This window comes from Patiria miniata, unplaced genomic scaffold (assembly GCF_015706575.1).
Source record: "Patiria miniata isolate m_02_andy unplaced genomic scaffold, ASM1570657v1 HiC_scaffold_19, whole genome shotgun sequence".
NCBI classification, from domain to species: domain Eukaryota; kingdom Metazoa; phylum Echinodermata; class Asteroidea; order Valvatida; family Asterinidae; genus Patiria; species Patiria miniata.
Window position 1 is genome coordinate 13,768,991 of NW_024037057.1, and position 21,559 is coordinate 13,790,549.

Sequence of the window (21,559 nt, forward strand, 5' to 3'; positions counted from 1 at the left end):
CATAACTCCCACTTAATTGTTCCGGATTTACTCGACAATACACGTGGCTATAGCCTACTTCTGGGTTTAATTAAGTTGTCCAATTGTGTACAGTTGTTTGGATTTAATAAAGGGTTCACCTTCGTTCATGGGTGACATTCATGAACTATCTCGTTTTTCTTCAATATCTGAAAAGTACTATAGTTGGGAAGGTGCGTAGTTCCCCAATACCTGTAGGTTCCCCCGATACCGATGTTCCTCGAAATCCCTAGGCCTACCCTATAACCCTAGCCCTAATCCTAAGGTTTTCGGGGAACGCGTGGGTATTGGAAAACATTGGGGATGCCCCCCCCCCCGGGAAAAGTAGTTGTACTAAATCCCTAATCCAATGGATTTCGGGAAACATTGTTTGGAACGTGTATGTATTGGGAAACATTGAGGAGACCCGCCCCCATGGAAAAGTACTCGTATTTATTAATGCATTACAAATGTAAGAAAAGTACAAGAAATCCTTAGCCAGCTCTACCAGGAAGGATCTAGATCTGGAAATCCGCAGCAGAGTTCGTTCAGTTTAGCCGCCTTACGCTCCTAATAATGATGAAGGTACTACAAAAACAAACGAAACAAAATGCCAGTAGAAACAAACATCTATCAGTCATCAAATACGACATTGCTGTCTATATTGAAATGAATATGGGCGGATCAATGCTCGTTTGCGGATAATATAACAGCGCATATGGGCGGGTTTTGTGTCGAGTCCTGTATTTTTTCTGAACTCGCCAGAGCACCGGAGGACTTGTGGCCAAGTCTAAAAACTTCCACACACGTACACACGTGACGTACGCGGGTTGTGCCGTTGCCAGTCGCCTGTTGAAAGTATTATTGTGAGTGTTTTTTACATAACAATAGCACTCAGCGCAGTGTGCAGTGAACACTCGGTGCACCCGCTATACCACTGCACGGTTTGGTTACAGTAGGGGGATTTCAGTAGACCCATTCAGTCTCTGCGTTGTTGAGGGCAATCCACTTCACTCCGGGCGCACTGAAGCATTCCCAGAACTCACAAAACTCACAAAAGAAACGTGACTGGGCAGTGAAGGTATGTGGATGATGCATGCTGCATCATTGTCCCCCGTAAATCGTGCCCGCCGCTCCCACCTTTAGACCCCGACGGTACTGGCGAAGCTGAACAGACACGTACGGGAGGATATATTTTGTTTTGGAGTACATGAGCTAGTGTGGTGCGTGGATCACATTATAGGTCAACGTGTGGACTCCTACTCCTAGCTGTTAGTGAACTTGAACTGTGACAGCCAGAACGAGACAGCGTGTGGGTGTTGAAGAACCAACCAGATCTTGTTTTCGAATAGACGGTAAGTTATAAAAACTCAATGCCATGTGACATGCCTATAGTGTACATGTACATGCATGAACATGTTCTTGCATACTAGCCTTGTTTCTTTTCTTTTTTGTCGTTTCGGTTGGGCCCTCTAAGTAAAATGTATTGTAGTATGTTTCCCTGCTCTAGCTTTCTGGCCACGGTCATGGGATGAAAAATATAGAACTGGTAAAATAACCAAATCCCCTTAGATCACAGCTGTCTAAACATTCAACAACCTTTCGGTTCAAGACTAATGCTGGTAAAAAAGTTGGAAAGCACAGCTCGCAAAATACTAAAACCATATGGAGGACTTTTAATGCATATTTTACACACAGGCCTTTCCTGATATGAGCTTTGACAAAAAGAGGATGCTGATTTGTTAAATTGTGTGGTTCCGACCATGTTCCGACCAAAACCTTTTCGGCGAATCGGCGAATCTCTAAAACCTGAAACGGAAAGATTCCCATATTTGGCCATCACTAATTTTTGCCTTCAGTAAACTATCAGCCATCAGAGAGGGATAACATGTCCTAAAAAGTGAATATTAGCACGGGAAATATTTAAGTATTCACTAAGAAAACACTAACAAAATGTTTAGACCAGTCTCATAGGGTTTGTGCACAGGGTGACAAGTGGTGGCGAGATATGCGAATCTTTCCAAAAAAAAAGAGGATTTGGATTTGTTAAATTGTTTTGTTCCGACGAAAACCTTTTTGGCGGATCTCTACAACCATTTTTTTGCTAAACATTGTGGTTAAAGGAATCCAACAGCTCAGTAATTAGACCACTGCGTTAGAACCTTATTGAGCAATAAGTTTGTTTAGGGATCTAGTCATTAAGGTCCGATCCTAATCTGATGTACTCTGATTACGAAATTGATCAAACATTGAGTTAATACGATCTTATAGTGTGTTTAGCCCAGCATTAGTACAATTCGGAGACTGAGACCAAAAACGTGTACGTAACACCAACGACTTGGATTTTTACTGTGAAACATGTTCTGTGTAAATCACATATTCCTCAAAGGTTTATGGAAATAATGAGACACACCTTTGGTTTGTTCGAGGTTTAATGAAGTGTACTTTTCCCCCGACATTGTCAGTATCGGATAGGCGCCTGGTGCCAGCTGAGGGCGCTGTTACTCTTACGTCTTTTTACAGGCACACGCTCAACAGTTTTGGAAATTTCTGTACAAATCATATGAACTCAAATTGTAGCTCATTGTAAACATTTATGCACAATGATTTACATATGGTGTTGACCTCGCCTATTATTTCCTCATGAATAAGGAAGTTCGCATAAATATCACGCCATAATTGGTCTTCAAAACCTTTACATAATGTTGTATATTACTATCGCAATATGAACAATGTTATTAATCAAATGGAGACAATTGTAGTTAAGGGATTCATTGAAAGGCCTATTGGTTACTGTATATTGTTCAGGTGTATCTAAAAGACAACCGGTCCAACGAATATACGGGATCATCTTAGTTTCCATGATTTTGGTTCGTTTCTGAACTTGAACCACCCATAATCATAAGACGAATGTTCAAAACCTAACCCTTTGAATTTTCTTTTCAGTGGATATTACACTATTCAAGACAAAACAAATAAAACAATAAGATGCACAAGTTTTTGACCAGGAAAAACGATTTCGTCAAGATCACTTTATTCCATTTTATGTTTCAGTCAATTAACTGTTCGTTGGAAATCACCTACGTTTCTCGATTTCCTATAAACGACAGCAAGTCATACGGGTTATTTTCGAGGGGTGTTCAGTACCAGTACATGTGTTTGTTCTATATTTAATCCAAGCAAGCCTTTGGATACTAGCTTGGTAAATGCAAACGATACGTTATGCTGGTACTTAAAGCACTAAGTAAAGTTTGTTAAAACTAACATCTATGTTTATTCTGCACACAATTACGACACCCACACACATCTATAAAAGTATTCCAGATGTGCTATCACTGTTTACAACTATTCTTGACCTCGTGTTGAGTGTCTTGGCTTCACTCTTTTGAAAAACAAAAATGTGGATGTTACATTTAATGATCACTGATTTCGTGCGTGTTGACGTTTTAGCGTCATTCCATATTGGAGCATAGAGCAAGTCTGTTCCTTGCTCCATGATCTGAGTCAAGCAACATATAACATTAACATGGGCGTCGCCAGGATTTTTTTCCAGGGGGGAGGAGGGCAAAGCAAATTTTTCCCAAAAATTTCTTAACTTTTTCATTATATTCTCAATTTATCATTTTTGGCGAGCTGCGAAGCAGATGCGAGCCTATGTAATACCAATTTCCGTCCGTCTGTCCGGGCGCCCGTCTGTCCGTCCGTCCGTCCGTCCGTCCGTCCGTCCGTCCGTCTGTCCGGCCGTCCGCGTTCAGATAAAAATGTTGAAGTTTTTGGTTTTAGTTAACTTGGGGAAAAAAATTAAATGCAGTTGTCATGTATCATCTCTAGGCCTATAACTTCAGTTAGGTTCATATCATTGCAGTAAATTTTATGATTTTATTGAGGAACTTTAATTCAAGGAAATGTTAAAGTTTTTAATTGTTACATGTACATGTATACTGGTATAACATGTACATGTGTGTATACCGGCATAACATGTACATGTACACTATGCATTTTGGGGATGTGCATGAGCTTCTGGTTTGATCTTTTAGTTTTATGGGATTGGAGTAGGGATGGGGTAGGGGAGGGTGGAGTGGGTTGGGGGATAGGGGTTGGAGTTAGGGTTTGTGTGAGTAGGATGAGTAGGGGAGCTAGGATGGGTGGGGTGGGGTGGGGAGAGGGGTTGGAATACTGGGTTTGGGTGGGGTGGGGATTTGTAGGGGTGGGGTGGGAACTTGTAGGGGTGGGGTGGGACAGGTAGGGAGAGGATGGGCATGGATGTAGGGGTTGGGTTAGGAGGGGGTTGGGCAGGGGGCGGGATATAGGATCGGAGTAGGGGTTGGGTTGGGGATGTGTAGGGATGGGTTGTTGTAGGGGTTGGATAAGGGGAGGGGGCAATATATAGGGATCAGAGTAGGGGTTGCATGGGGTCAGGTGGGGATGTATGGGTGGGGGAATGGGGTGGGCGGGATATTGGAATTTGAGTAAGGGTTAGGGTGGGGATGTGTAGGGTGGGTAAGGACAGATAGGGGAAGATAGGGTAGGTGGGTGTAGGGGGTTGGGGTAGGGGAGGGTACGGGTCAGGGGAGGGGGAAGGAGATAGGGATTGGAGTTTGGGTGGGGTTGGGATGTGTAGGTGATAGGGTGGGGATGGTTAGGGGAGGATGGAATGGGTGTGGGTAGGGGGTTGGGAGGGGGAGGGGGCGGGTTGGGGATGGGGTAAGGTTTTTGGATGGGGTAAGGTTTGGGGGAGGTGGTGATGGTGCTGTGTCTACATGTACATGTATACCCATTCTTGTTCTGCATTTGTGGCGACTACACAAGATTTTTCCCATGGTAATACAAGTATGGGGAGCAGAAAACACTGTTGGGGCTGCAAAAATCCACAACTGGGTCCTAATTACCCTAACAATGGAAAACTCCCCCATAATACAGTGACGGCTAACCTATATACACATGTATTTATTAGGTAATCTGTTGACTTTTTATGTTGACATTTAAAAACTGACCCCTACACCTAGGCACATCAACAAGAATCCTGATCCCCTTCCATCATGCCCATCCCCAACCCTACCTTCAGCCTCCCTTCCTGCCTTGGACAGCGAGCCATGGCGGCTTCGCCGTTCTAGTTCCGAGCGTGAAGAGGGGAGCATTTGCCCTCCCCCCCCCATCAAATAAAAAGCAATATAGCTTCGCACCTCTTTTTCCTTTGTTCCCTCTCTTTTTTCCGTTTTCCGGGGGGAGGGGGGGGGGGTAAACGCCCCCTTGCTCTCCCCCCCCCCCATCGCGACTCCCATGAACATTAACCCCCAAGCGGGAAGTCAACATTCAGAACAATTAAGTAAAACCCTTTAAAACCCTGCAGGTCAGTTTCAAATGGAGGGATACGAAGTGTTAAAGCAACTGTGTCACACAGAAAGTTACTCCACAGAAGCAGCTCTTTGGAGAGCAGTGGGCGACCGAATCTGCATGAAATGTGCAGAGATTTGAAGTGATCCATACTCCACAGAAGATTACATAAAAAGGAATTTGAAGTGTGGGCATAAGTGGTTTTGCAAACCTTGAAGGATTGTAACGTGAAGGAGAGTGGGAGTGTTACATAAAAATCCCTTTCCCTGGCCATTATTAATCTTTATCAAATGCTATTTATTTATCCAACATCAAATCGCGTCACCTCACAATTCCAACACAAACTTCCTTGTAGGACTAGGACATCACGGAAACCTTATCGCTCGCCTGTTTCGTTAGGGAAAATCCCTTGTGGCGTTGTAAACACATCACCAGCATTGTATGTAAAGCCCAACAAAACTCGTTACTCGTCCGAGTTTTTTTTGTAAAAAGGTGATGCGGGCACTTTTTTAGTTGCCAATGACGGATCCACGATTTTCAAAATACCTACCACTTCTGTGCGGTTTTTCTCCAAGACTTTTTTCCGGGTTTTTTTGTCTTGCCCATCACTTTCTAAGGTTACATTTTACCTCAAATGGCTGCTCATTCATGTTGGAATCAAATATTAAACCTACTGCTGTTTGAACGGTAAACAAATATATCCTCTTCCCTTCCATACCTTTTACACAGGCTAGTCACCAACAGTCAGATCATATTTCAAGCAAGCACTAGACTAGTCAAATTCAGTCAGCAGACAAAAGTCAGACAACGGTCTGCACAGCCGGCTTATCAATCACCAACAGTCAAAGCATACATGGTGACCCCCAAACAAATGCAACCCTAAAACATTTGCCTTTAAAAAAAGGATCGGTAGATTTTTATGTTTTGGGTATCTGATTAAAGCTAAGAGCTTTTTCTTACTGGAAAAGAAATCATGAAAATAGCAGTTTTCGGTTGCTGAGAAAAATACAATTATGTAAAAGTTGTACCCACATGCACATAGATAAGTTTGAGGGCAGTACCGTACCATATAAACACACACCTTTTTTTTCTTGGCCTGAGTACAATGTAATTCTAAATAAATGACATGACCTCCATGCTGTGAACTCTTTCTAAACTTCCTTAGGCCAAAAAAAAAAAAAAAAAAAAGCTTCCGCTTTCCCTACCCACCCTATTCTGACAGCCCCTACCCTAGTTTTTATGGGGAAAAAATGAGAAAAAAACCCCAAAACCATCAATGTCTACCTTTTACCCTTGACTGCACGCAGACACCGTCATATGATCGTCCAAAAAAGAAATTAGCAAAAAAAAAATCCCTACCTACCTACCCTATTTTCAAATGCCATGTAATCGGAAGCAGAACTATTTGTTTGTCTTATCTCTTCATTTGTTGTATTTTTTTTAAAACTGAATCCGTATTTTTACAATTGTCAGAGAAGAGAAAGCTTGTACTAAAGTAAAGTTTCCGGGTTTCCCGCAATATGTATAGATGCATGAGGTACTGGATAATACGAAGCTTCGTTTTATAGTCCGCCGGAGCTCGTGTTAACAGTGCTCGAATGTATAGGCAATTAAATGCGAGAACACTAATCCGAGAAACCTGACCTTGGCCCCCTAATTGAGTGTTAAATGTATTACATGTATTTTGTATTTTTCTGTGTTCAAAGTTATTCAGAATATACAAATGTAATATCATATTTTGGTAATTACATTTTCCAATGGGGGACACTTTCGAAGTGAAATATACCAACTGCATGGTATGTCCAATTTGCGTAATCCGGATTTCCGACCGTGACTTTTCCAATTAGAGACAGTTGAATTATTTTGATAACAGTAAGGACAGAGATCAACTTTATTGGGGATTTTCCAACAACAAAAAGTGGTGCAGGAAGATTATTAGATATACTTCGTAAAAAAGCACGGCACAGTGTCAAAAAAAAAAAAATCCCCAAAAAAGAGAAATGTGCGTAATCGGGGGATTGCCCATCTACACACATTAACCTTCCCAAATCCTCCAAAATCCTCTTTGCTCAGGGGGACGATATCGAAGGAATGTGAGGGCCTTTGGAGGATAATGGAGGGTCTAGCTGCAGGTTAGCGGGCCTAATTGATGCTGGATGAAATTGGAGAATTGGGGCTCTTGCTGGATTTGCCCCGCCCCCTAAAAATGTTCCTGGAGGGTTCAGCATGTTGTTGTTGTTGTTTTTTATGCCTAGGTACTTAACCAGGCATTCAGCACATACATGTACATTTTACCACTACTTATTGTACAGCCTCAATTTACTCCAATTTGTTAGGGCTTTCGCATTGTCAATCCAAAATACAGGAAAACAATGGAAGATTGCAGTTAATTGCACTGCCTAATGAACCCATAAGAGCATTGGAGTCCAGTGTGTGATAACATGCCAGGACAACACACTGGAGGATTACAAAGGATCCAGGAATTCGAAGAGGCCTGCAGACACAAAACAGTGAATGTTATACATTGAAGGATTCATGTGCTTGAAGTGTTTACCTCTTTCCCATTGGAGGATATTGAAGGAATCGGGCTACTTCTTGACAAGAGCTTATGGGCAATTCCACGGTTACTCACGTTACATTTTTGATGTACTTTTGAGTTTCCTTGGGCTGTAATTACCTTACTAAAAAGGTTTAATAACTGTTGTCCCCATGGTAGATAGAGTAGACCTAGACCTACCTAAGCTCCAAAGATGACATCCAGAAAAAATGTGTTGTGTATGATAAACGGGACGCACACAATCGGTTACTCACGTTACGAAAATGTAACGTGGGCAACCGATTTTGTGCGTCTTGTTTATCATACATAACACATTTTTCTGGATGTCATCTTTGGTGCTTAGGTAGGTCTAGGTCTACTCTATCTACCATGGGGATAACGGTTATTAAAACTTTTTTCAGTAACGTAATTACAGCCCAAGGAAACTCAAAAGCACATCAAAAATGTAACGTGAGTAACCGTGGAATTGCCCTTATGTTATTGGGAAGTTTGGGTTGTGTTTCAACATGTTCAAAGCATTGTCCGTGTATTGAAAATACGTGTATATGGACGATACCTCGTCCCTACCTGCATCTGTTGCACCCCTGTATCGGCCGCACCCGTCGACCACGCCCAGCTCAAGATTTAGCAAAGATTCGTCCTCAGATATTTAAAAAATAGACCATTCGGGCAGTGGACAAAATGTATGTATATGGAGAGGGAACATATACATAATTACATTCTCGCCCATCTTGAATAACAGGACCTCTTAAGATATAAGGTTCCAGGTATCATTCGTTGATTTTTGGCGGCATGGCACAATTTCGGCCTGTTTTGTTTCAGATGACTTACGTGTAGTGATATACACCTAGCTTGGAGACATTGGTTCGTTTTGCTTTGTGTTATTTGTCGTTTACACACGCGTCATTTTATTGCAAAGATAACATAATTATATGCTGATTTTGGAGGGGTTGTTTCCTCACGAGTTGGCAAGCACTGATGTTAGAAATCGATCCGGTAACAGAAAAAGCAGCTGCCATTCAGTCGAAAATGACACAATTGGAAAGAGTTGCATTGGGCATTACATTCACGATCAGGTCACCAAAAAATCCATATCGAATTTATGACGGACACATGTCAATTCCTTTTCATTTCTACATGCTTCGTAGATGACCTCATGATCTTCATTAAATCTTTCCTTAAAATCGTACAGCCAGGCCGTTATTTATGTCTATGTTTAGATGTTCCATTTTCACAATAAAAAAACGATTATTTTATTGAATTCCATTTCCCCATACACAAATTGCCAGGCAATATTATTACAACATAACCTCTAACTAACATAATTACATTCGATTGCAAAAGGATGGAAATAGCGAACACAATAATGAGGGGGAAAACACTATTATACACTACGATGATACAAAAAAAGCGGAATTAAAAATATCAACAACGAAAGAAACGAAAAATAACTCTTGAATCTTAAGAAGAAACGCCAAACCAATATTAAACTTCGGTTATTTACACGTGGTAAGAACCTAGGTTCCTCACTCTTGCAAAGTTGGATTCTGATTACTGTGGTATATTCCTGACTCCATGTATAATCAGTTAAGTAGTGCAGTGCTCACTCCAACATAATCAAACAAAACATGCAGTTGGATTTTGAGTGGTATAGTGGGATTAGGGTTAAGCCTTTGTTGTTTGGATATTTGTATTAGACCATTAGGCCCACTGCAGCCTTATTGGAGAATGTTTAATGTTGTTATTTCAACATCTTAACAATGAATCGTTAAAGTGTTTATACATGTACTTCCGTGTCAATCTCTCAAAGATGGCTGCCGTGCTAAGGGTACTATCTGTCAACGTACATGTACGTGTATACTGCATTGTGATGCGTGTTTGTGCACTACCACCTAATAATAGAGAGCCAGCCTCACTATTTTAATAGCAAACTCAATGACCTCGGCATTGTGAATACCGCAGTGACGTCACGACCTGCCTCTTTTGAACCTGGCTAATGGACCGTGCGAAACTGACGTTTATTGAGATCGATGAATATCAAACGACTGCTTAATGTTATTGGAAAATATCAATAACAATATATGTTACTGTTTTGCTCCGTTTGTGTTTTGTGTATAGACAGTTGTATAACCTCTGATTGTCTTTGCTTACGAAAAGGTTTTATTTTGATTTAACGTTTAATTAAGGTGTCGGGATCGTTGTCATATGTTTTGAGAAATCACAGTACTTATCGATGTCAAACGTTTTGAGAAATCACAGTACTTCTATTGTAATTTCCATTTATGTTCTGGTACTTTTGTGGAAGTTATGCTGGCAAGTAAAAACAGTATAAACGAATACACATGCACTCAGATTCTGGCGAATCGTGGAGGTGAATATCGCTCAGTTAGCCCTCCTGCTCAAAACAAGGGGAAATGAATAAATCCACTCTCTGAATGTAAAAAAGTTTAAACCACTCACAATTGTCCCCAACATTGCCCTATAACACACAGTGGAAGTTGATTCCTTTCTTTTATAGGCACAGACTTGTTTTTACCTCAAACAGCAACTCTTTTACATTCAGTTAGTAAAATATTCATGGAGGTTAATTATTGTTTCTGTTAAGTATTGACGTTTCTGTTGTTGCCAAAAAAAAATAATAAACTCGACCCCTTTTTGTATCGGCACCAATTTGGAAACTAGGGCGCGTATAAGAAACAACGTCTAGGATGTGCAGTTCGTTTTCACCCGAAGTACATTATGGACTCGAACCCTGACGGGGAGCCTGGTGCTTGTCTTCTTGGGCAAGACTCTTTACTCCAGTTGCCTCTCCGCCTCCTCCCCCCCCCCCCAACCCCAAATGGGCTCATGTGAGGGTAGACACCAGTTTGCCGTGATCTCGAACTGTTGTAAAAAAAAACTGGTCTCCTATCCTGATGATAAAACATGTAATTGTGAAATTGGTTGAGACGTCGGTATGAAGCGCTACGTATATAATAGACCATGTGATCTGTGACGTCATGCCGACACGCAACCACCGGGTAAACCAAACATTCAATCATATTTTGCATGTTATTTGGCCTTTAGTTTTTGTCAACGCTTTTAAACCATTCCTATTTCAACAGATACGCATTCAGAGCAAAAGAGAACTATTTGCTGAAAATTAACATCACGTGACCACAACATCCCGTTTTGTAAACAAATTGTCACATGGTTTATAGTACCACAGTATTCGCATTTGCATGATCATGTTCATTCACAAAAAAGTCACATGGTTTAGGCCACACACAAAAAAGTACTCGGTCTCTGGTCAGCGCGCGCGTCGATTTTAACCATGCGCGTCAACCTTTTTTCCCTTCAAATTGACACGGAAGCTACAACAGCGCCCTCTATTGCCGCACCTCCTCAAATTGTTGTACCAAGCAATGGGGAAATTGCACCAAGGCAAATGATAAAGGGCACCAAGGCAAAGTATGGAGGACACCAATGTATAATGAGGACACAAACAAAGCAAAATAGTACCCATGCACCTTGTCTGTACAATTCAAGCTTGAAAAAAAAAAAAAAAGCCAGCAAAAAAAAAAAAAAATCGTCGCCGCATCAATTCCGGAACTGCTGTCTGACCAGAGACCGATTTTTTTTTTCGCCTTATAGTACCACATTATACTCATTTGTATGATCATGTTTATTTTGTATTGTAGATTTTAAACCAAGCAACTCCGTCTTCACCACCACCATCATGTGTTGCGCGTGCGGGTCCACACGGTGCCGGTTCCGATGCCTGCGGTGCAGCGGCTCGCTGCTGATCGTCATCGGCGTCCTGTACGCGGCGGCCGGCATCGTATTCAACTTCTTCCACTTTCTCATGATCTTCACAACGGGGCACGCCCTCATATGGGGCGGATCAGCGGTGAGTACATGTAGTTTGATGTCCCCATTACTGACCGGTATATAGTATTCTGTGGCTGGCTGCTACACGTTGATTGACCAATGCGCCTTGAAGCTAGTAGTCCGCCATCTTGAATCCCTAAAATGGCATGACAGGACGTAGGCCTATATGAACATGTTTCTTACTTTTTTTCACGCAAAAAATTACACTTTTTTCAGAGGCAGATTTCTAAAAACAAAATCACTTTTTCAGAGCCAGATTTCTCAAAATTCAAGAGACATGTTGAAATTGATTGAAGATACTTCTAAACTACGAGATCTTGGTCGTATATTATGGTAAAAACGGCGTTGAAAATACATGTAACGCTTATTTTAATAAGTAGGAACACACAATACAAAATTAATTGTTCTTTTCAAACAGGTTTATTCTAAACAATGATAAGTTTTGGCAAGGATACTCGAGTAGAGATGAGCCGGCCAGCGTAAAATTACAGGAATACGTGTTTATGCTTAAATTTCATTGCCGTTTTCACTATACGTTGCAAAAAAATGCAACCCAAATGTCGGGACCATTGTTTTAGTGAAGTTCTGCATGTAGCACTTTCAAAATCTAGGATTGAAAGACCAATTCATAAGGTTTCTTTTAGTACAAGAATCATTCAATTCATTCATGTACTTTTTTAAGTTACGGAATTTTATAACACAACCACCGTCTTAAAGTTCTGTCCACGGATCACAAGAAGTTAAGTGTTCTTTCAGCAAAACGAAAACAAATCACACGAGGAAGTATGAATTGTTTTCGTTTTGCTGAAAGAACGCACACCCTATTTGTGATCCGTGGACAAAACTTGAAAACGGTGGTTGAGTTTAAAAATCGCTTTTTTATTCACCCTGTTGTGATGGATATTTTGAATTAGTTTTAACACGTCTCCCCAATTCCAAGAAATTTCGTCTGAAAATGTGTAAACGGAAGAAATTCGATACCGCCCCTCCCCCACCAAAAGAAATCACGCGTTTCACGTGCGCAGTGGGTTACCCAAGATGGCATGAGTTGCTTCAATGCTCGGAGATGTCGTTACTGAAGGGTGCAGATCTGTAAATAGGCCAAGAATTGCCTTTGCGGTCCAAATCACAGTCTGTTTGCTCTCAAATTCTCAGGTATTAGATCATTTTGAGGGCCATGAATTTGAGAATTTGTAAAAAAAAAAAAAGGGAAAAAAGGGGAGGAAGCCGTGCAGAAGACTGCAAGTTCGTATTTCTGTGAAATGTGGATTACGATTAGGCCCTAAAATGGCGCTGTTTTGCAATGGAGCGTAGGCGTCCATTTCGAAAATGGCGATGGGCTTCAGGACTGCTCTTAGGTGTGATTATCTTTGAATTTTCTCCCAAAAGTTATGACTTAACCCCAAAACATGAACAGAATATGACAGATGATGACATAAGCTTTAATTTGAAAGGTGTCTCTGAAGAGTTGTGAGTGTTTCTAATAAGTTTTGGAAGTACGTGTAATTACCATTGGGGTATATGGGAGTTCATTTGTAGGTAGAGAAATCAGTGGTCCCCATCGCCTCTATAGTAGCCACATTACCTACATTACAGTTTGGCCCCATCATTCTAAGGTTGTATACAGTGTTTATGTATTTCGGTCAGGATAAGGGAATCTCATACTCTCTTAACCCCACTTTTTTTAGTGGGCCGTGATGGGGTTGAGAAGACGTGTAAACAATGTAGCCACCCTGCATCAAATCAGGGGTTCCAATCACTTAGTTACAATGACAGATTTACTTCATCCTGAATTCTTGCAGATCTTTATGGCCGGGGTAGCATCCATATTTATTACGAAGAAGATGAGTGACGATGATTGGGTGAGTACACGTCTCTTGTCCTTATTCCAAGAGGGAAGATGGCACTTCTAAACAGAAAACCTATGAAAATATACCATAAATGCCAATCGGTAAGTCCAAGAAAAGGTCCCCTCTTTGTCTTATACGTAACACCATGTTTTCGTTAACCCTAACAGAACTCAACCCATCAAACGTACTCCAACGGCATATTTTTTTTGTTATCTATCAGGATGGGTACAGTGCCCCTAAACTGACAGTCTTTTACATTGGGTTGGCACACCTCCAGAATCAAAGTCAAAAATACGTTTGCAGTTTTTCCCATGGTGTTGGAATTTGCCAGGATGGGTATGGTTCCTGGTAAATCATGCAAGGGAGTTAGGGTTTAATAATAGCATAATCACTGCAAACATCATAATTGCAAATAACATAAAGAATTGTTGGAATAAAATAAAACAAAAACCACTGAAATCAATGAATTTTCTCAGAGGATTAAACTTTCGTTACGTATGAGACATAGCGTGTGCGAATCATTGGACTTGCCCTAATCTACGATTGGTTCTCTCTGTGTAATGATCATGATCTTTGGGGTAAATTTTCCATTAACAAGCTGATCTCTGAACCTGCAGGCCAATGAATTCGTGTCATTCGAGTGACCTCGATAATGCAACTCTCCCCTCCCACAGAAAGCCAGGTTTTTTTTTTCAGGAATGCAGTGAATTGGTAGGCGGTCAGTGGAGACCCATCAAAGTAACACAAAAGAGGGCCAGGACCTGAGGGACGAGTTGATATACATGTATATGAATAGCCATGCAAGGCTGTCACTGGAACGTTGTTACTAACTAACTTACTAACTAACTAAACTAGAGACACGACGATTTATTGAGCGGCTGCCCACACCTCACAAGAAGACCAACCCGCTGAAAACTGAACAACCAAAGGAACCATTTTCAAAAAGGTTGCAGTCCATTTTACTTCTGGCTTGTGATTTGATGTACTCAAAATTCCTTCGGCTAAAATCTGAGAAAACTAACACAACCCGGGACCAGTGCAGTGTTTAAATGCAAATTCAGGTTTTAAAACCAGTGTGGGTGTGATTGCAAACTCCAGTGCCAATTCAGTGAAAAATAGATGGAACAAGTTCTGCATGCCTGTCAAGCATTTTGTGTTGCATTTTTTTTTTCATGAGGAGGCTTGCTACTGAACATTTAACATTTAGTTGGAAGAAAACCATTAAAAAGCTCTAATAACTTTTAGAAAATGATGAATGTCAATGTAGGGAAAGAATGTAGAATCCATACGCCACGAGTTTGATATATTTTTTTTTTTACAATATTGGACATGCGTTTTAAATGTTGTTGTAATGACGGACCTTCATTGAGAAAATATATGATGAAGTGACACCGGGATGCAACATTCTTCCCCTATGTAGCATTCCCTCTTGATACCGGCAGAGCAAAACACTTCCATGTTTTTGTTGGGATAATAATCGGCTTAATAAATATTAGGAGGGATATATCTAACAAATGAAATTAACCGTTTCCGTTTCGACTTTTCACAGAGTTCTCGCGGAGCGGCCTTCATGTGCATCCTGGCCATAGCATCGGCCCTGGGCAACGTGGCCCTCCACACCTACAACTTGTACGAGAACCAGTACTTCGAGGAGTACGACATGGAGACCTTTGCGGACCAGAACCTGACCTACGACGTGACCTTTGAACTCTGGCTGGGGGTCATCATTGCGGACGCGGGCATCGACTTCCTGGCCCTGCTGACGACGCTGGCTGGGCTGGCGGCGTTTGGCATCGGCTGCTGCTGTTCGGAATACTCGGAGGTAAGAGGGTGTACATGTAATGTGATGTGTTTTTTTCCGGGGCATAGAGGGCGCCAAAGAAGAGCAATCAGGAACTGCGTACGCTCCAATCTTTTTCTCAGAGAGCGCAATTTTTATCAGAGGGCGCAGTTTCATCAGAGGGCGCCCTTCATTTGTTTGTAAGGATTGTGCGCCATTTTGTCAAACCAAGGTGATTCAGATGCATGCATTTCAACAATGGTTGGCAAGAACCAAATCGCGATTTAAATGCCCTGGCTTCCTGTATTTCAGAAATTTCGAATCATTTTAGATATCGTCTCTTTAGCTGAATAATTGTACACCGCATCGATAAGCTTGGCTGTTTTTATTGTATACCTCAATACGGGCATTTGCCAAATAGGCTAATGACTGCTAGGAGATCGCCTCTGACGTTTAGCCAACAGGTTTAAAAGTTGATCAGAATATCATGTAAAGAGTGAATTTCAATCCTTTACACCATCCATACAATTATATCGTGAATGCCCATCCATATCTATAGACGACCTAAGGCACGTGGTCACCGTTCACTCACAGGGCCCCCTTCAATGGAGAAACCATTATTCACTCTGTTGTATAAAGCAACTGCCCCATGAGGGATATTCGAACAATAACTAGCGCGATGCCTTCACCATTGACGGGGGCCCACTGAAAGCACTAAAGGGCGCCCTCTCTGTGTGAATAATACCTTAATCAATTTCTAATTCCACTTAACTCTCTTTTTTAATTTCTTTCTTTTTACAGATCGTGGAAGACTATAAAGGAAGGATATAAATTGAACGACTGTTGGAGCAAATAATTGGAATTGTATAATAACTGTTACTTCATTTAAACCACCTATTTTTAATTGCCGAAATACATTGTCTGGACAACTCAGAATTGTAGGCATGCCTTAACAGGAAAAAAATGCCTACTTTATGAATATATCCATAAATTAGATTGAAAAAAAAAAACCAGTTCGGACGAGATTCCGTATCAGAGTTTTGCACTAGTTGCCGCATCACCAATTTATTACCATCAAACCCGATTTCAGCTACATGTGTATGATACTTATTATAGTTTGTATTACAATTATTAAAGACAAAAACCCAAACCCTATTTTCAGTGTTGTGTTGGTTGATTAACTTGACTTAGTGAGTATTGTTTTTTTAATTTACATTATATATGAATATTAAAACGGTAAGTGGATTTTTAAACACTGATTGTCAGTACGAAACTTAGTGTAGTAATTTGTTTTTTTAATGTATAGTGTAGAATTTGTGAAACATTTAATTTTCCATTCCAAAACTCTGTACAATGTAGCCGGTAAAAAAAATATTTTGCAAGCAATCAAAATGTACATATGTTTTTTTTTCCGAGAATTGTTTATTTTCACTAATATGCCTTGTTTGTACTTATGTATTGTCGGAGCAATTTCTTGGGAACAATTTTTTTTTTAGCTGTGCATTGTCAGAAATGGTAAGGACAATTTAAAGGCTGCTTGCTTTAAAGCATGGAGGTGGTGTATTTTTGGAACAAATTCCGCTTCCCGCCATATTTGGACATTATACATTTGTATATTTTCTGTTAACGTAAGAATTTAAGTGGTTATAATGGTAATTACACAGAACTTGATATAGGCAAAATTAATGAAATAAAATGTTAAATCGCTAACGTAATGATAACAAAAATCTTAGTTTACGAGGTCCAAATTTGTACCATGTGTTGGAGTATACTTTACGATGACTAGTATTTCAAAACAGTACTCGAAAACAACTAAAATGACTCCAGGAACAAAAGTACATGTACATATAAAGAAGAATCCCGATAAATGTACAGTTTACATGAAAATTAATCTTATTCAATTATTCTGTGAATCCTCACGAATTTTCCAATGTACGTGAACAGGGTGAGCCAGAATTATCTGGACCCAAATTAAAGAAAATATTTAACGTGTAGCAATCATCAAAACAAGTACAAAAGAAATATGTCATAGGCTGGTATTTTGGACATATTTGGCGACAGTTTCACGTATATTCATTGTACCATTTTGAAGGAAAGGCTAGCAAAGAATGCAAATTAAAAAAATACTCTGAACACGGTTCCATGCATGGTTTTACAAACGCATTGAAATCGCGTACTGGAGTGGAGCAGTCTAACATCAAGTCAAGTTGACTGACTCAATTGAATGTATTGACGCATTCAAACAAGACAAAACCAATTCCCTGTGCAGACTGAAAAATTAGCTAATTCGATGAAAATGCTTTAACTCCTAAAACAATTCAAAATTCTTGTGGAAGAGAAGGTCATGACCATTCACATGAAACACCCAATTTTGTTCTTAATATACTCTATATAGGGTGAGTCAAAAATAACGAAACCTAAATGTTGGGACCATTGTTTTAGTGAAATACTGTATGTAACACTTTCAAAATCTAGGATATGTGAGCCCCATTCATAATCTTTCTTTTAGTACAAGAATCATGCAATTCACTTATAAACTTTTCAAGTTTTAATACGGAATTTTAAACACAACCACCGTTTCAAGGTTCTGTCCACGTATCACACAAAATGTTCATTGTTCTTTCAGCAAAACGAAAACAAATCACATAGGGATGTGTGTTAATTGTTTTCGTTTGATGAAAGAACGCACAGCTTTTTTTGTGATCCGTGAACAGAACTTTAAAAAGCTTATGAATTGGGCGTTCATGTCCTAGATGATGAAAGTTTTACATGCGGGACTTTAATGAAACAATATTCCCGACATTTGGGTTTCGGGTTTTTTTTTTTTACTCACCCTGTATACTCTATTTTCCACAAAAAGATTGATCATACTGACTCGTCACGTATATGCTAACGTTTCTTTTCTGTTACAATTTAATTCCGCTTTGTAGTTTTCGATGTTTGTGTTTTATTATAGCTTTTCCCGGCCAATTTCCTAAAATGTTCATTCACTTCTGAAAATCGGTCATTAATTTTCGTCTGAATTTGAATGCACGTCTTTAATCCCATTTCAATTCAACGAAAGTTCAATCGTTTTCATTGTCCGTGCATTCGGTTTTGAGAAACAGACGGCCAATCACACTACCTGTGCATTCACTTATGCAAGCACACCTTTTCGTGCAGAGTTCTGACATACAATTTCGTGAATGTGCAATCAAAAGTACGTTTTTCTCATTCAAAATAACAGACTGCGTCACATAACATTAAACTAAAAGTGAAATAGAATGACCAATTTTGAAATCGCCCTCTAAAAGCGAAAAGGAAGTCTTGTAAACGGATCTGAATGAGCATAAAACGAAATGTGTTGCTCAATCACTTAATTGATTGGACTAAAATGGAATCGAATGCTCTGATAGCGAAAATGAAACGCGTGTTCAGAGCGATTCCCAAATTCAGACGAAAACGAATGACCGATTTTCAGAAGTGAATGAACACTTTAGGAAATTGGCCGGGAAAACTTACATTATTATAATGTTTTTAAAAGTTAAAAAGAGATATGACTGCCTGATCTTCATTACTGCCTTTCTCTATATTGGGCAGCAGAAGTATAAACATTATGGACAAAAAGACATTCGAATTATCAATAAAAATAAACAAATAAAGATCACTACAAACTTCAACAAAAACGATTGGAACAAAATATGTCAACTGTTCAGTCTGCGTACTTATAACCAAATACATATAATTTGTTTTCTGCATACATCTCGGGACAAAAAAAAAAATAATGCGAGAAGGCATTCATTAAACTTATGACGTTATGCATTTGTCACCAAAACCGATAGGCTGTACAAAAAGCTAAGAAACATGTACACGAAAGTCAAGTAATAATTGTTCCGCCGATAATCTGCAACGTAAAAGTTCATGAAGTATTTGTTTTCAGAACATATTTTGAGCAACTTTCTACTCCTCTTACATGTATACAAGATAATTGACATTCCATTTAGGTTAATTTTACAGAAAAGTCCACTTCTGGCACGTAGAATCGGGGTAATGTTTCAACAAAATTGTAGCTGTGTAATTTCTTTCTCAGAAAAAAATGGTCAAGCAAATCATTAAGAATCCGTGCACCATCTTGAAAAAAATCTAACATCTTGGGGGAGGGGGGGAACAAACGAACAAACCAACAAACAAACACGCGTCGAGAAAATTTTTTATTTTCTAAACCCAAGTTGAAATCGGATGCGCCGCCTGTCTCGGCTAGCTATAGATAATGTTGCAATTATTGAATGTTGTGGTCACGTGATGCCACATTTCAGCAAACAAACTTTCTTCAGCACTGCGCAGACATCTGTTGTAATCTACACGGTCTACAAGTGTTGACACAAACCATTTTATATTTGGCCAGAATTATTAATGACTATTATTGTTTGGCCTGGAGGGCGGTATGAAGTCACAGGCGATGAACGTGGTCTACAGCTGAACATGAAACATTGCCCCGATTCTAAGTGCCAGAAAATCGCTTTCCGCGTCTCTCCGTCCGCGTCCATTAAATCATATTCCCCCATGATGTACTTGCTGTTGAGATTGCAATCGGAAAAAATGCCGCGCCAGTCCGGACATTCGAAGTTCCGAAGACACTCTCCCTTGTTCACATCCCAGAATTTCACCGTGAACCCAGCTGCGCTGACGGCCTTATCGTCCGACAAATTGAGACCACTGATGTCTTGATCGTGGCCCGTCAAAGTGTGACGTAATGTCCCGTCGACACTGCTCCACACACAAAATGTGGTGCATGCATTCAAGTCCCACCCGCGTGGAAGGCCGATCATGGTTTCACCGTCTATTCGATACAATCCTGCATCTTGATTGTTGCTGCGTGCATGCGGGAACATGGTCAACCAACGTCCTCTCCTGCAGTCGAAGGTCGCGACCCAACAAGTTCCTAAACTATTTGGACAAAGTAAGTAATCGCGGGACCTTTTAACTGCGATAGCCAAACCTATCCCTTTTGACACGCAGAATCTTTTAACGTGCCAAGTTTGGTTCACGAAGCTGTCCTGAATAAGCCTCCGATCAGTTTCGAACTGGAGGCCAAACTTCGGGTTGGAGTAGCGCCATAATTCATTCAAATCATCCTCAGGAGCAACCTCCCATATGCAAATTTCGCCGGAATAATATTTGCATCCGACCAAATAATGCCCGTCGTGTACGAGATATTCAGCGCGCCTCACATATCTGTGTTTGCAGACCTGAAACTGATTTACCGGGATCAGTCTGGGTATCTTATGAAAACTACCCTGGGCCCAATTGGTCTCCAAGTACATGAACTTCAAAAAGATCACCTTCCACTCGCAGATTGGGGCCAGTTCCTCGCATCTATTTTCTATCAAAAGACTGCTGTACATGTCATCTAAGAAACCTTTGCTCACCTCCAGGTCAAATGTTTCCCCGCAAAACTCGCAACCACGAGCTTTGCCGAGAGGTCGCCACAGATAGTCCCGATTAGTCCTCTCCCTCCAACCCCTGCTGCACATAGCCAAGTGACATAGGTCAGCCGGTGACAGGTAGGACAGAATAATGTCCGTCAACTCTTCGGGAAGATTCAGAAATATGTCGCTGAAACTTGAACCGAAACATGCTCCCATAATTGATCCAGTCGGTTTCGAAATGGCGTGCACGATATTACCGGCCGACAGTTTCACCTACACAGCCTGGGGACAGAGTGGGTGATGAATTCGATTAGATAGTCATGTAACATCAATATCGAGTTGTTACAGTGGCGCTCAATGTGTTGCATCCCATAACGAATGTCTTTTCTGAATGTATGGGTTAAGGTTGAGTCTTGTGCATAGAGATTCGGATTCCTGAATCCCGTACACGCACCGTAACTTCACTCCATGATATAACTAATGTCTCTACACAGTATAATGCAAACACTGTACTGTACCTGTAGTATATAAATGCCTGCTCGCGATCAGGGAACAAGTACAGAAAGGTATACACAAAGAGTGCAGCAGCCCTTTAAAAATGCCTGGGCCAGGAGCGCGTGACACTGACGAAAATTCACGTGAGGGTGGCGTCATTGTTTGGAAAATCGCCGAATAAAAACCTTAAAATTTCCGGGTTCAACTTGGGTTCGTAGGCCCAACAAAATATAATTTTAAACTTGTGACATGTGGCTGCTTTACAATG

The 21,559-nt window shown here is 40.6% G+C and overlaps 1 protein-coding gene across 1 annotated transcript; it reads left to right on the plus strand.

The window, feature by feature from the left end:
• Positions 1 to 956: 956 nt before the first annotated feature.
• LOC119725859 lies at positions 957 to 17,115 on the plus strand. The gene is made up of 5 exons (XM_038197451.1): positions 957 to 1,352; positions 11,569 to 11,777; positions 13,561 to 13,620; positions 15,158 to 15,430; positions 16,190 to 17,115. Exons 2-5 carry the CDS (start codon positions 11,607 to 11,609, stop codon positions 16,217 to 16,219), a joined length of 534 nt encoding a protein of 177 aa, XP_038053379.1. The 5' UTR covers positions 957 to 1,352; positions 11,569 to 11,606; the 3' UTR covers positions 16,220 to 17,115.
• The last annotated feature ends 4,444 nt before the right edge of the window (positions 17,116 to 21,559 follow it).

What these genes read in the sequence shown, in the direction of transcription:
- LOC119725859 (XM_038197451.1), top strand. Translation starts at nt 11,607, where the DNA reads ATGTGTTGCGCGTGCGGGTCCACACGGTGCCGGTTCCGATGCCTGCGG. An exon ending in TCATATGGGGCGGATCAGCG is followed by an intron (nt 11,778 to 13,560) that starts GTGAGTACATGT and finishes GAATTCTTGCAG; the next exon opens with ATCTTTATGGCCGGGGTAGC. An exon ending in GCTGTTCGGAATACTCGGAG is followed by an intron (nt 15,431 to 16,189) that starts GTAAGAGGGTGT and finishes TTCTTTTTACAG; the next exon opens with ATCGTGGAAGACTATAAAGG.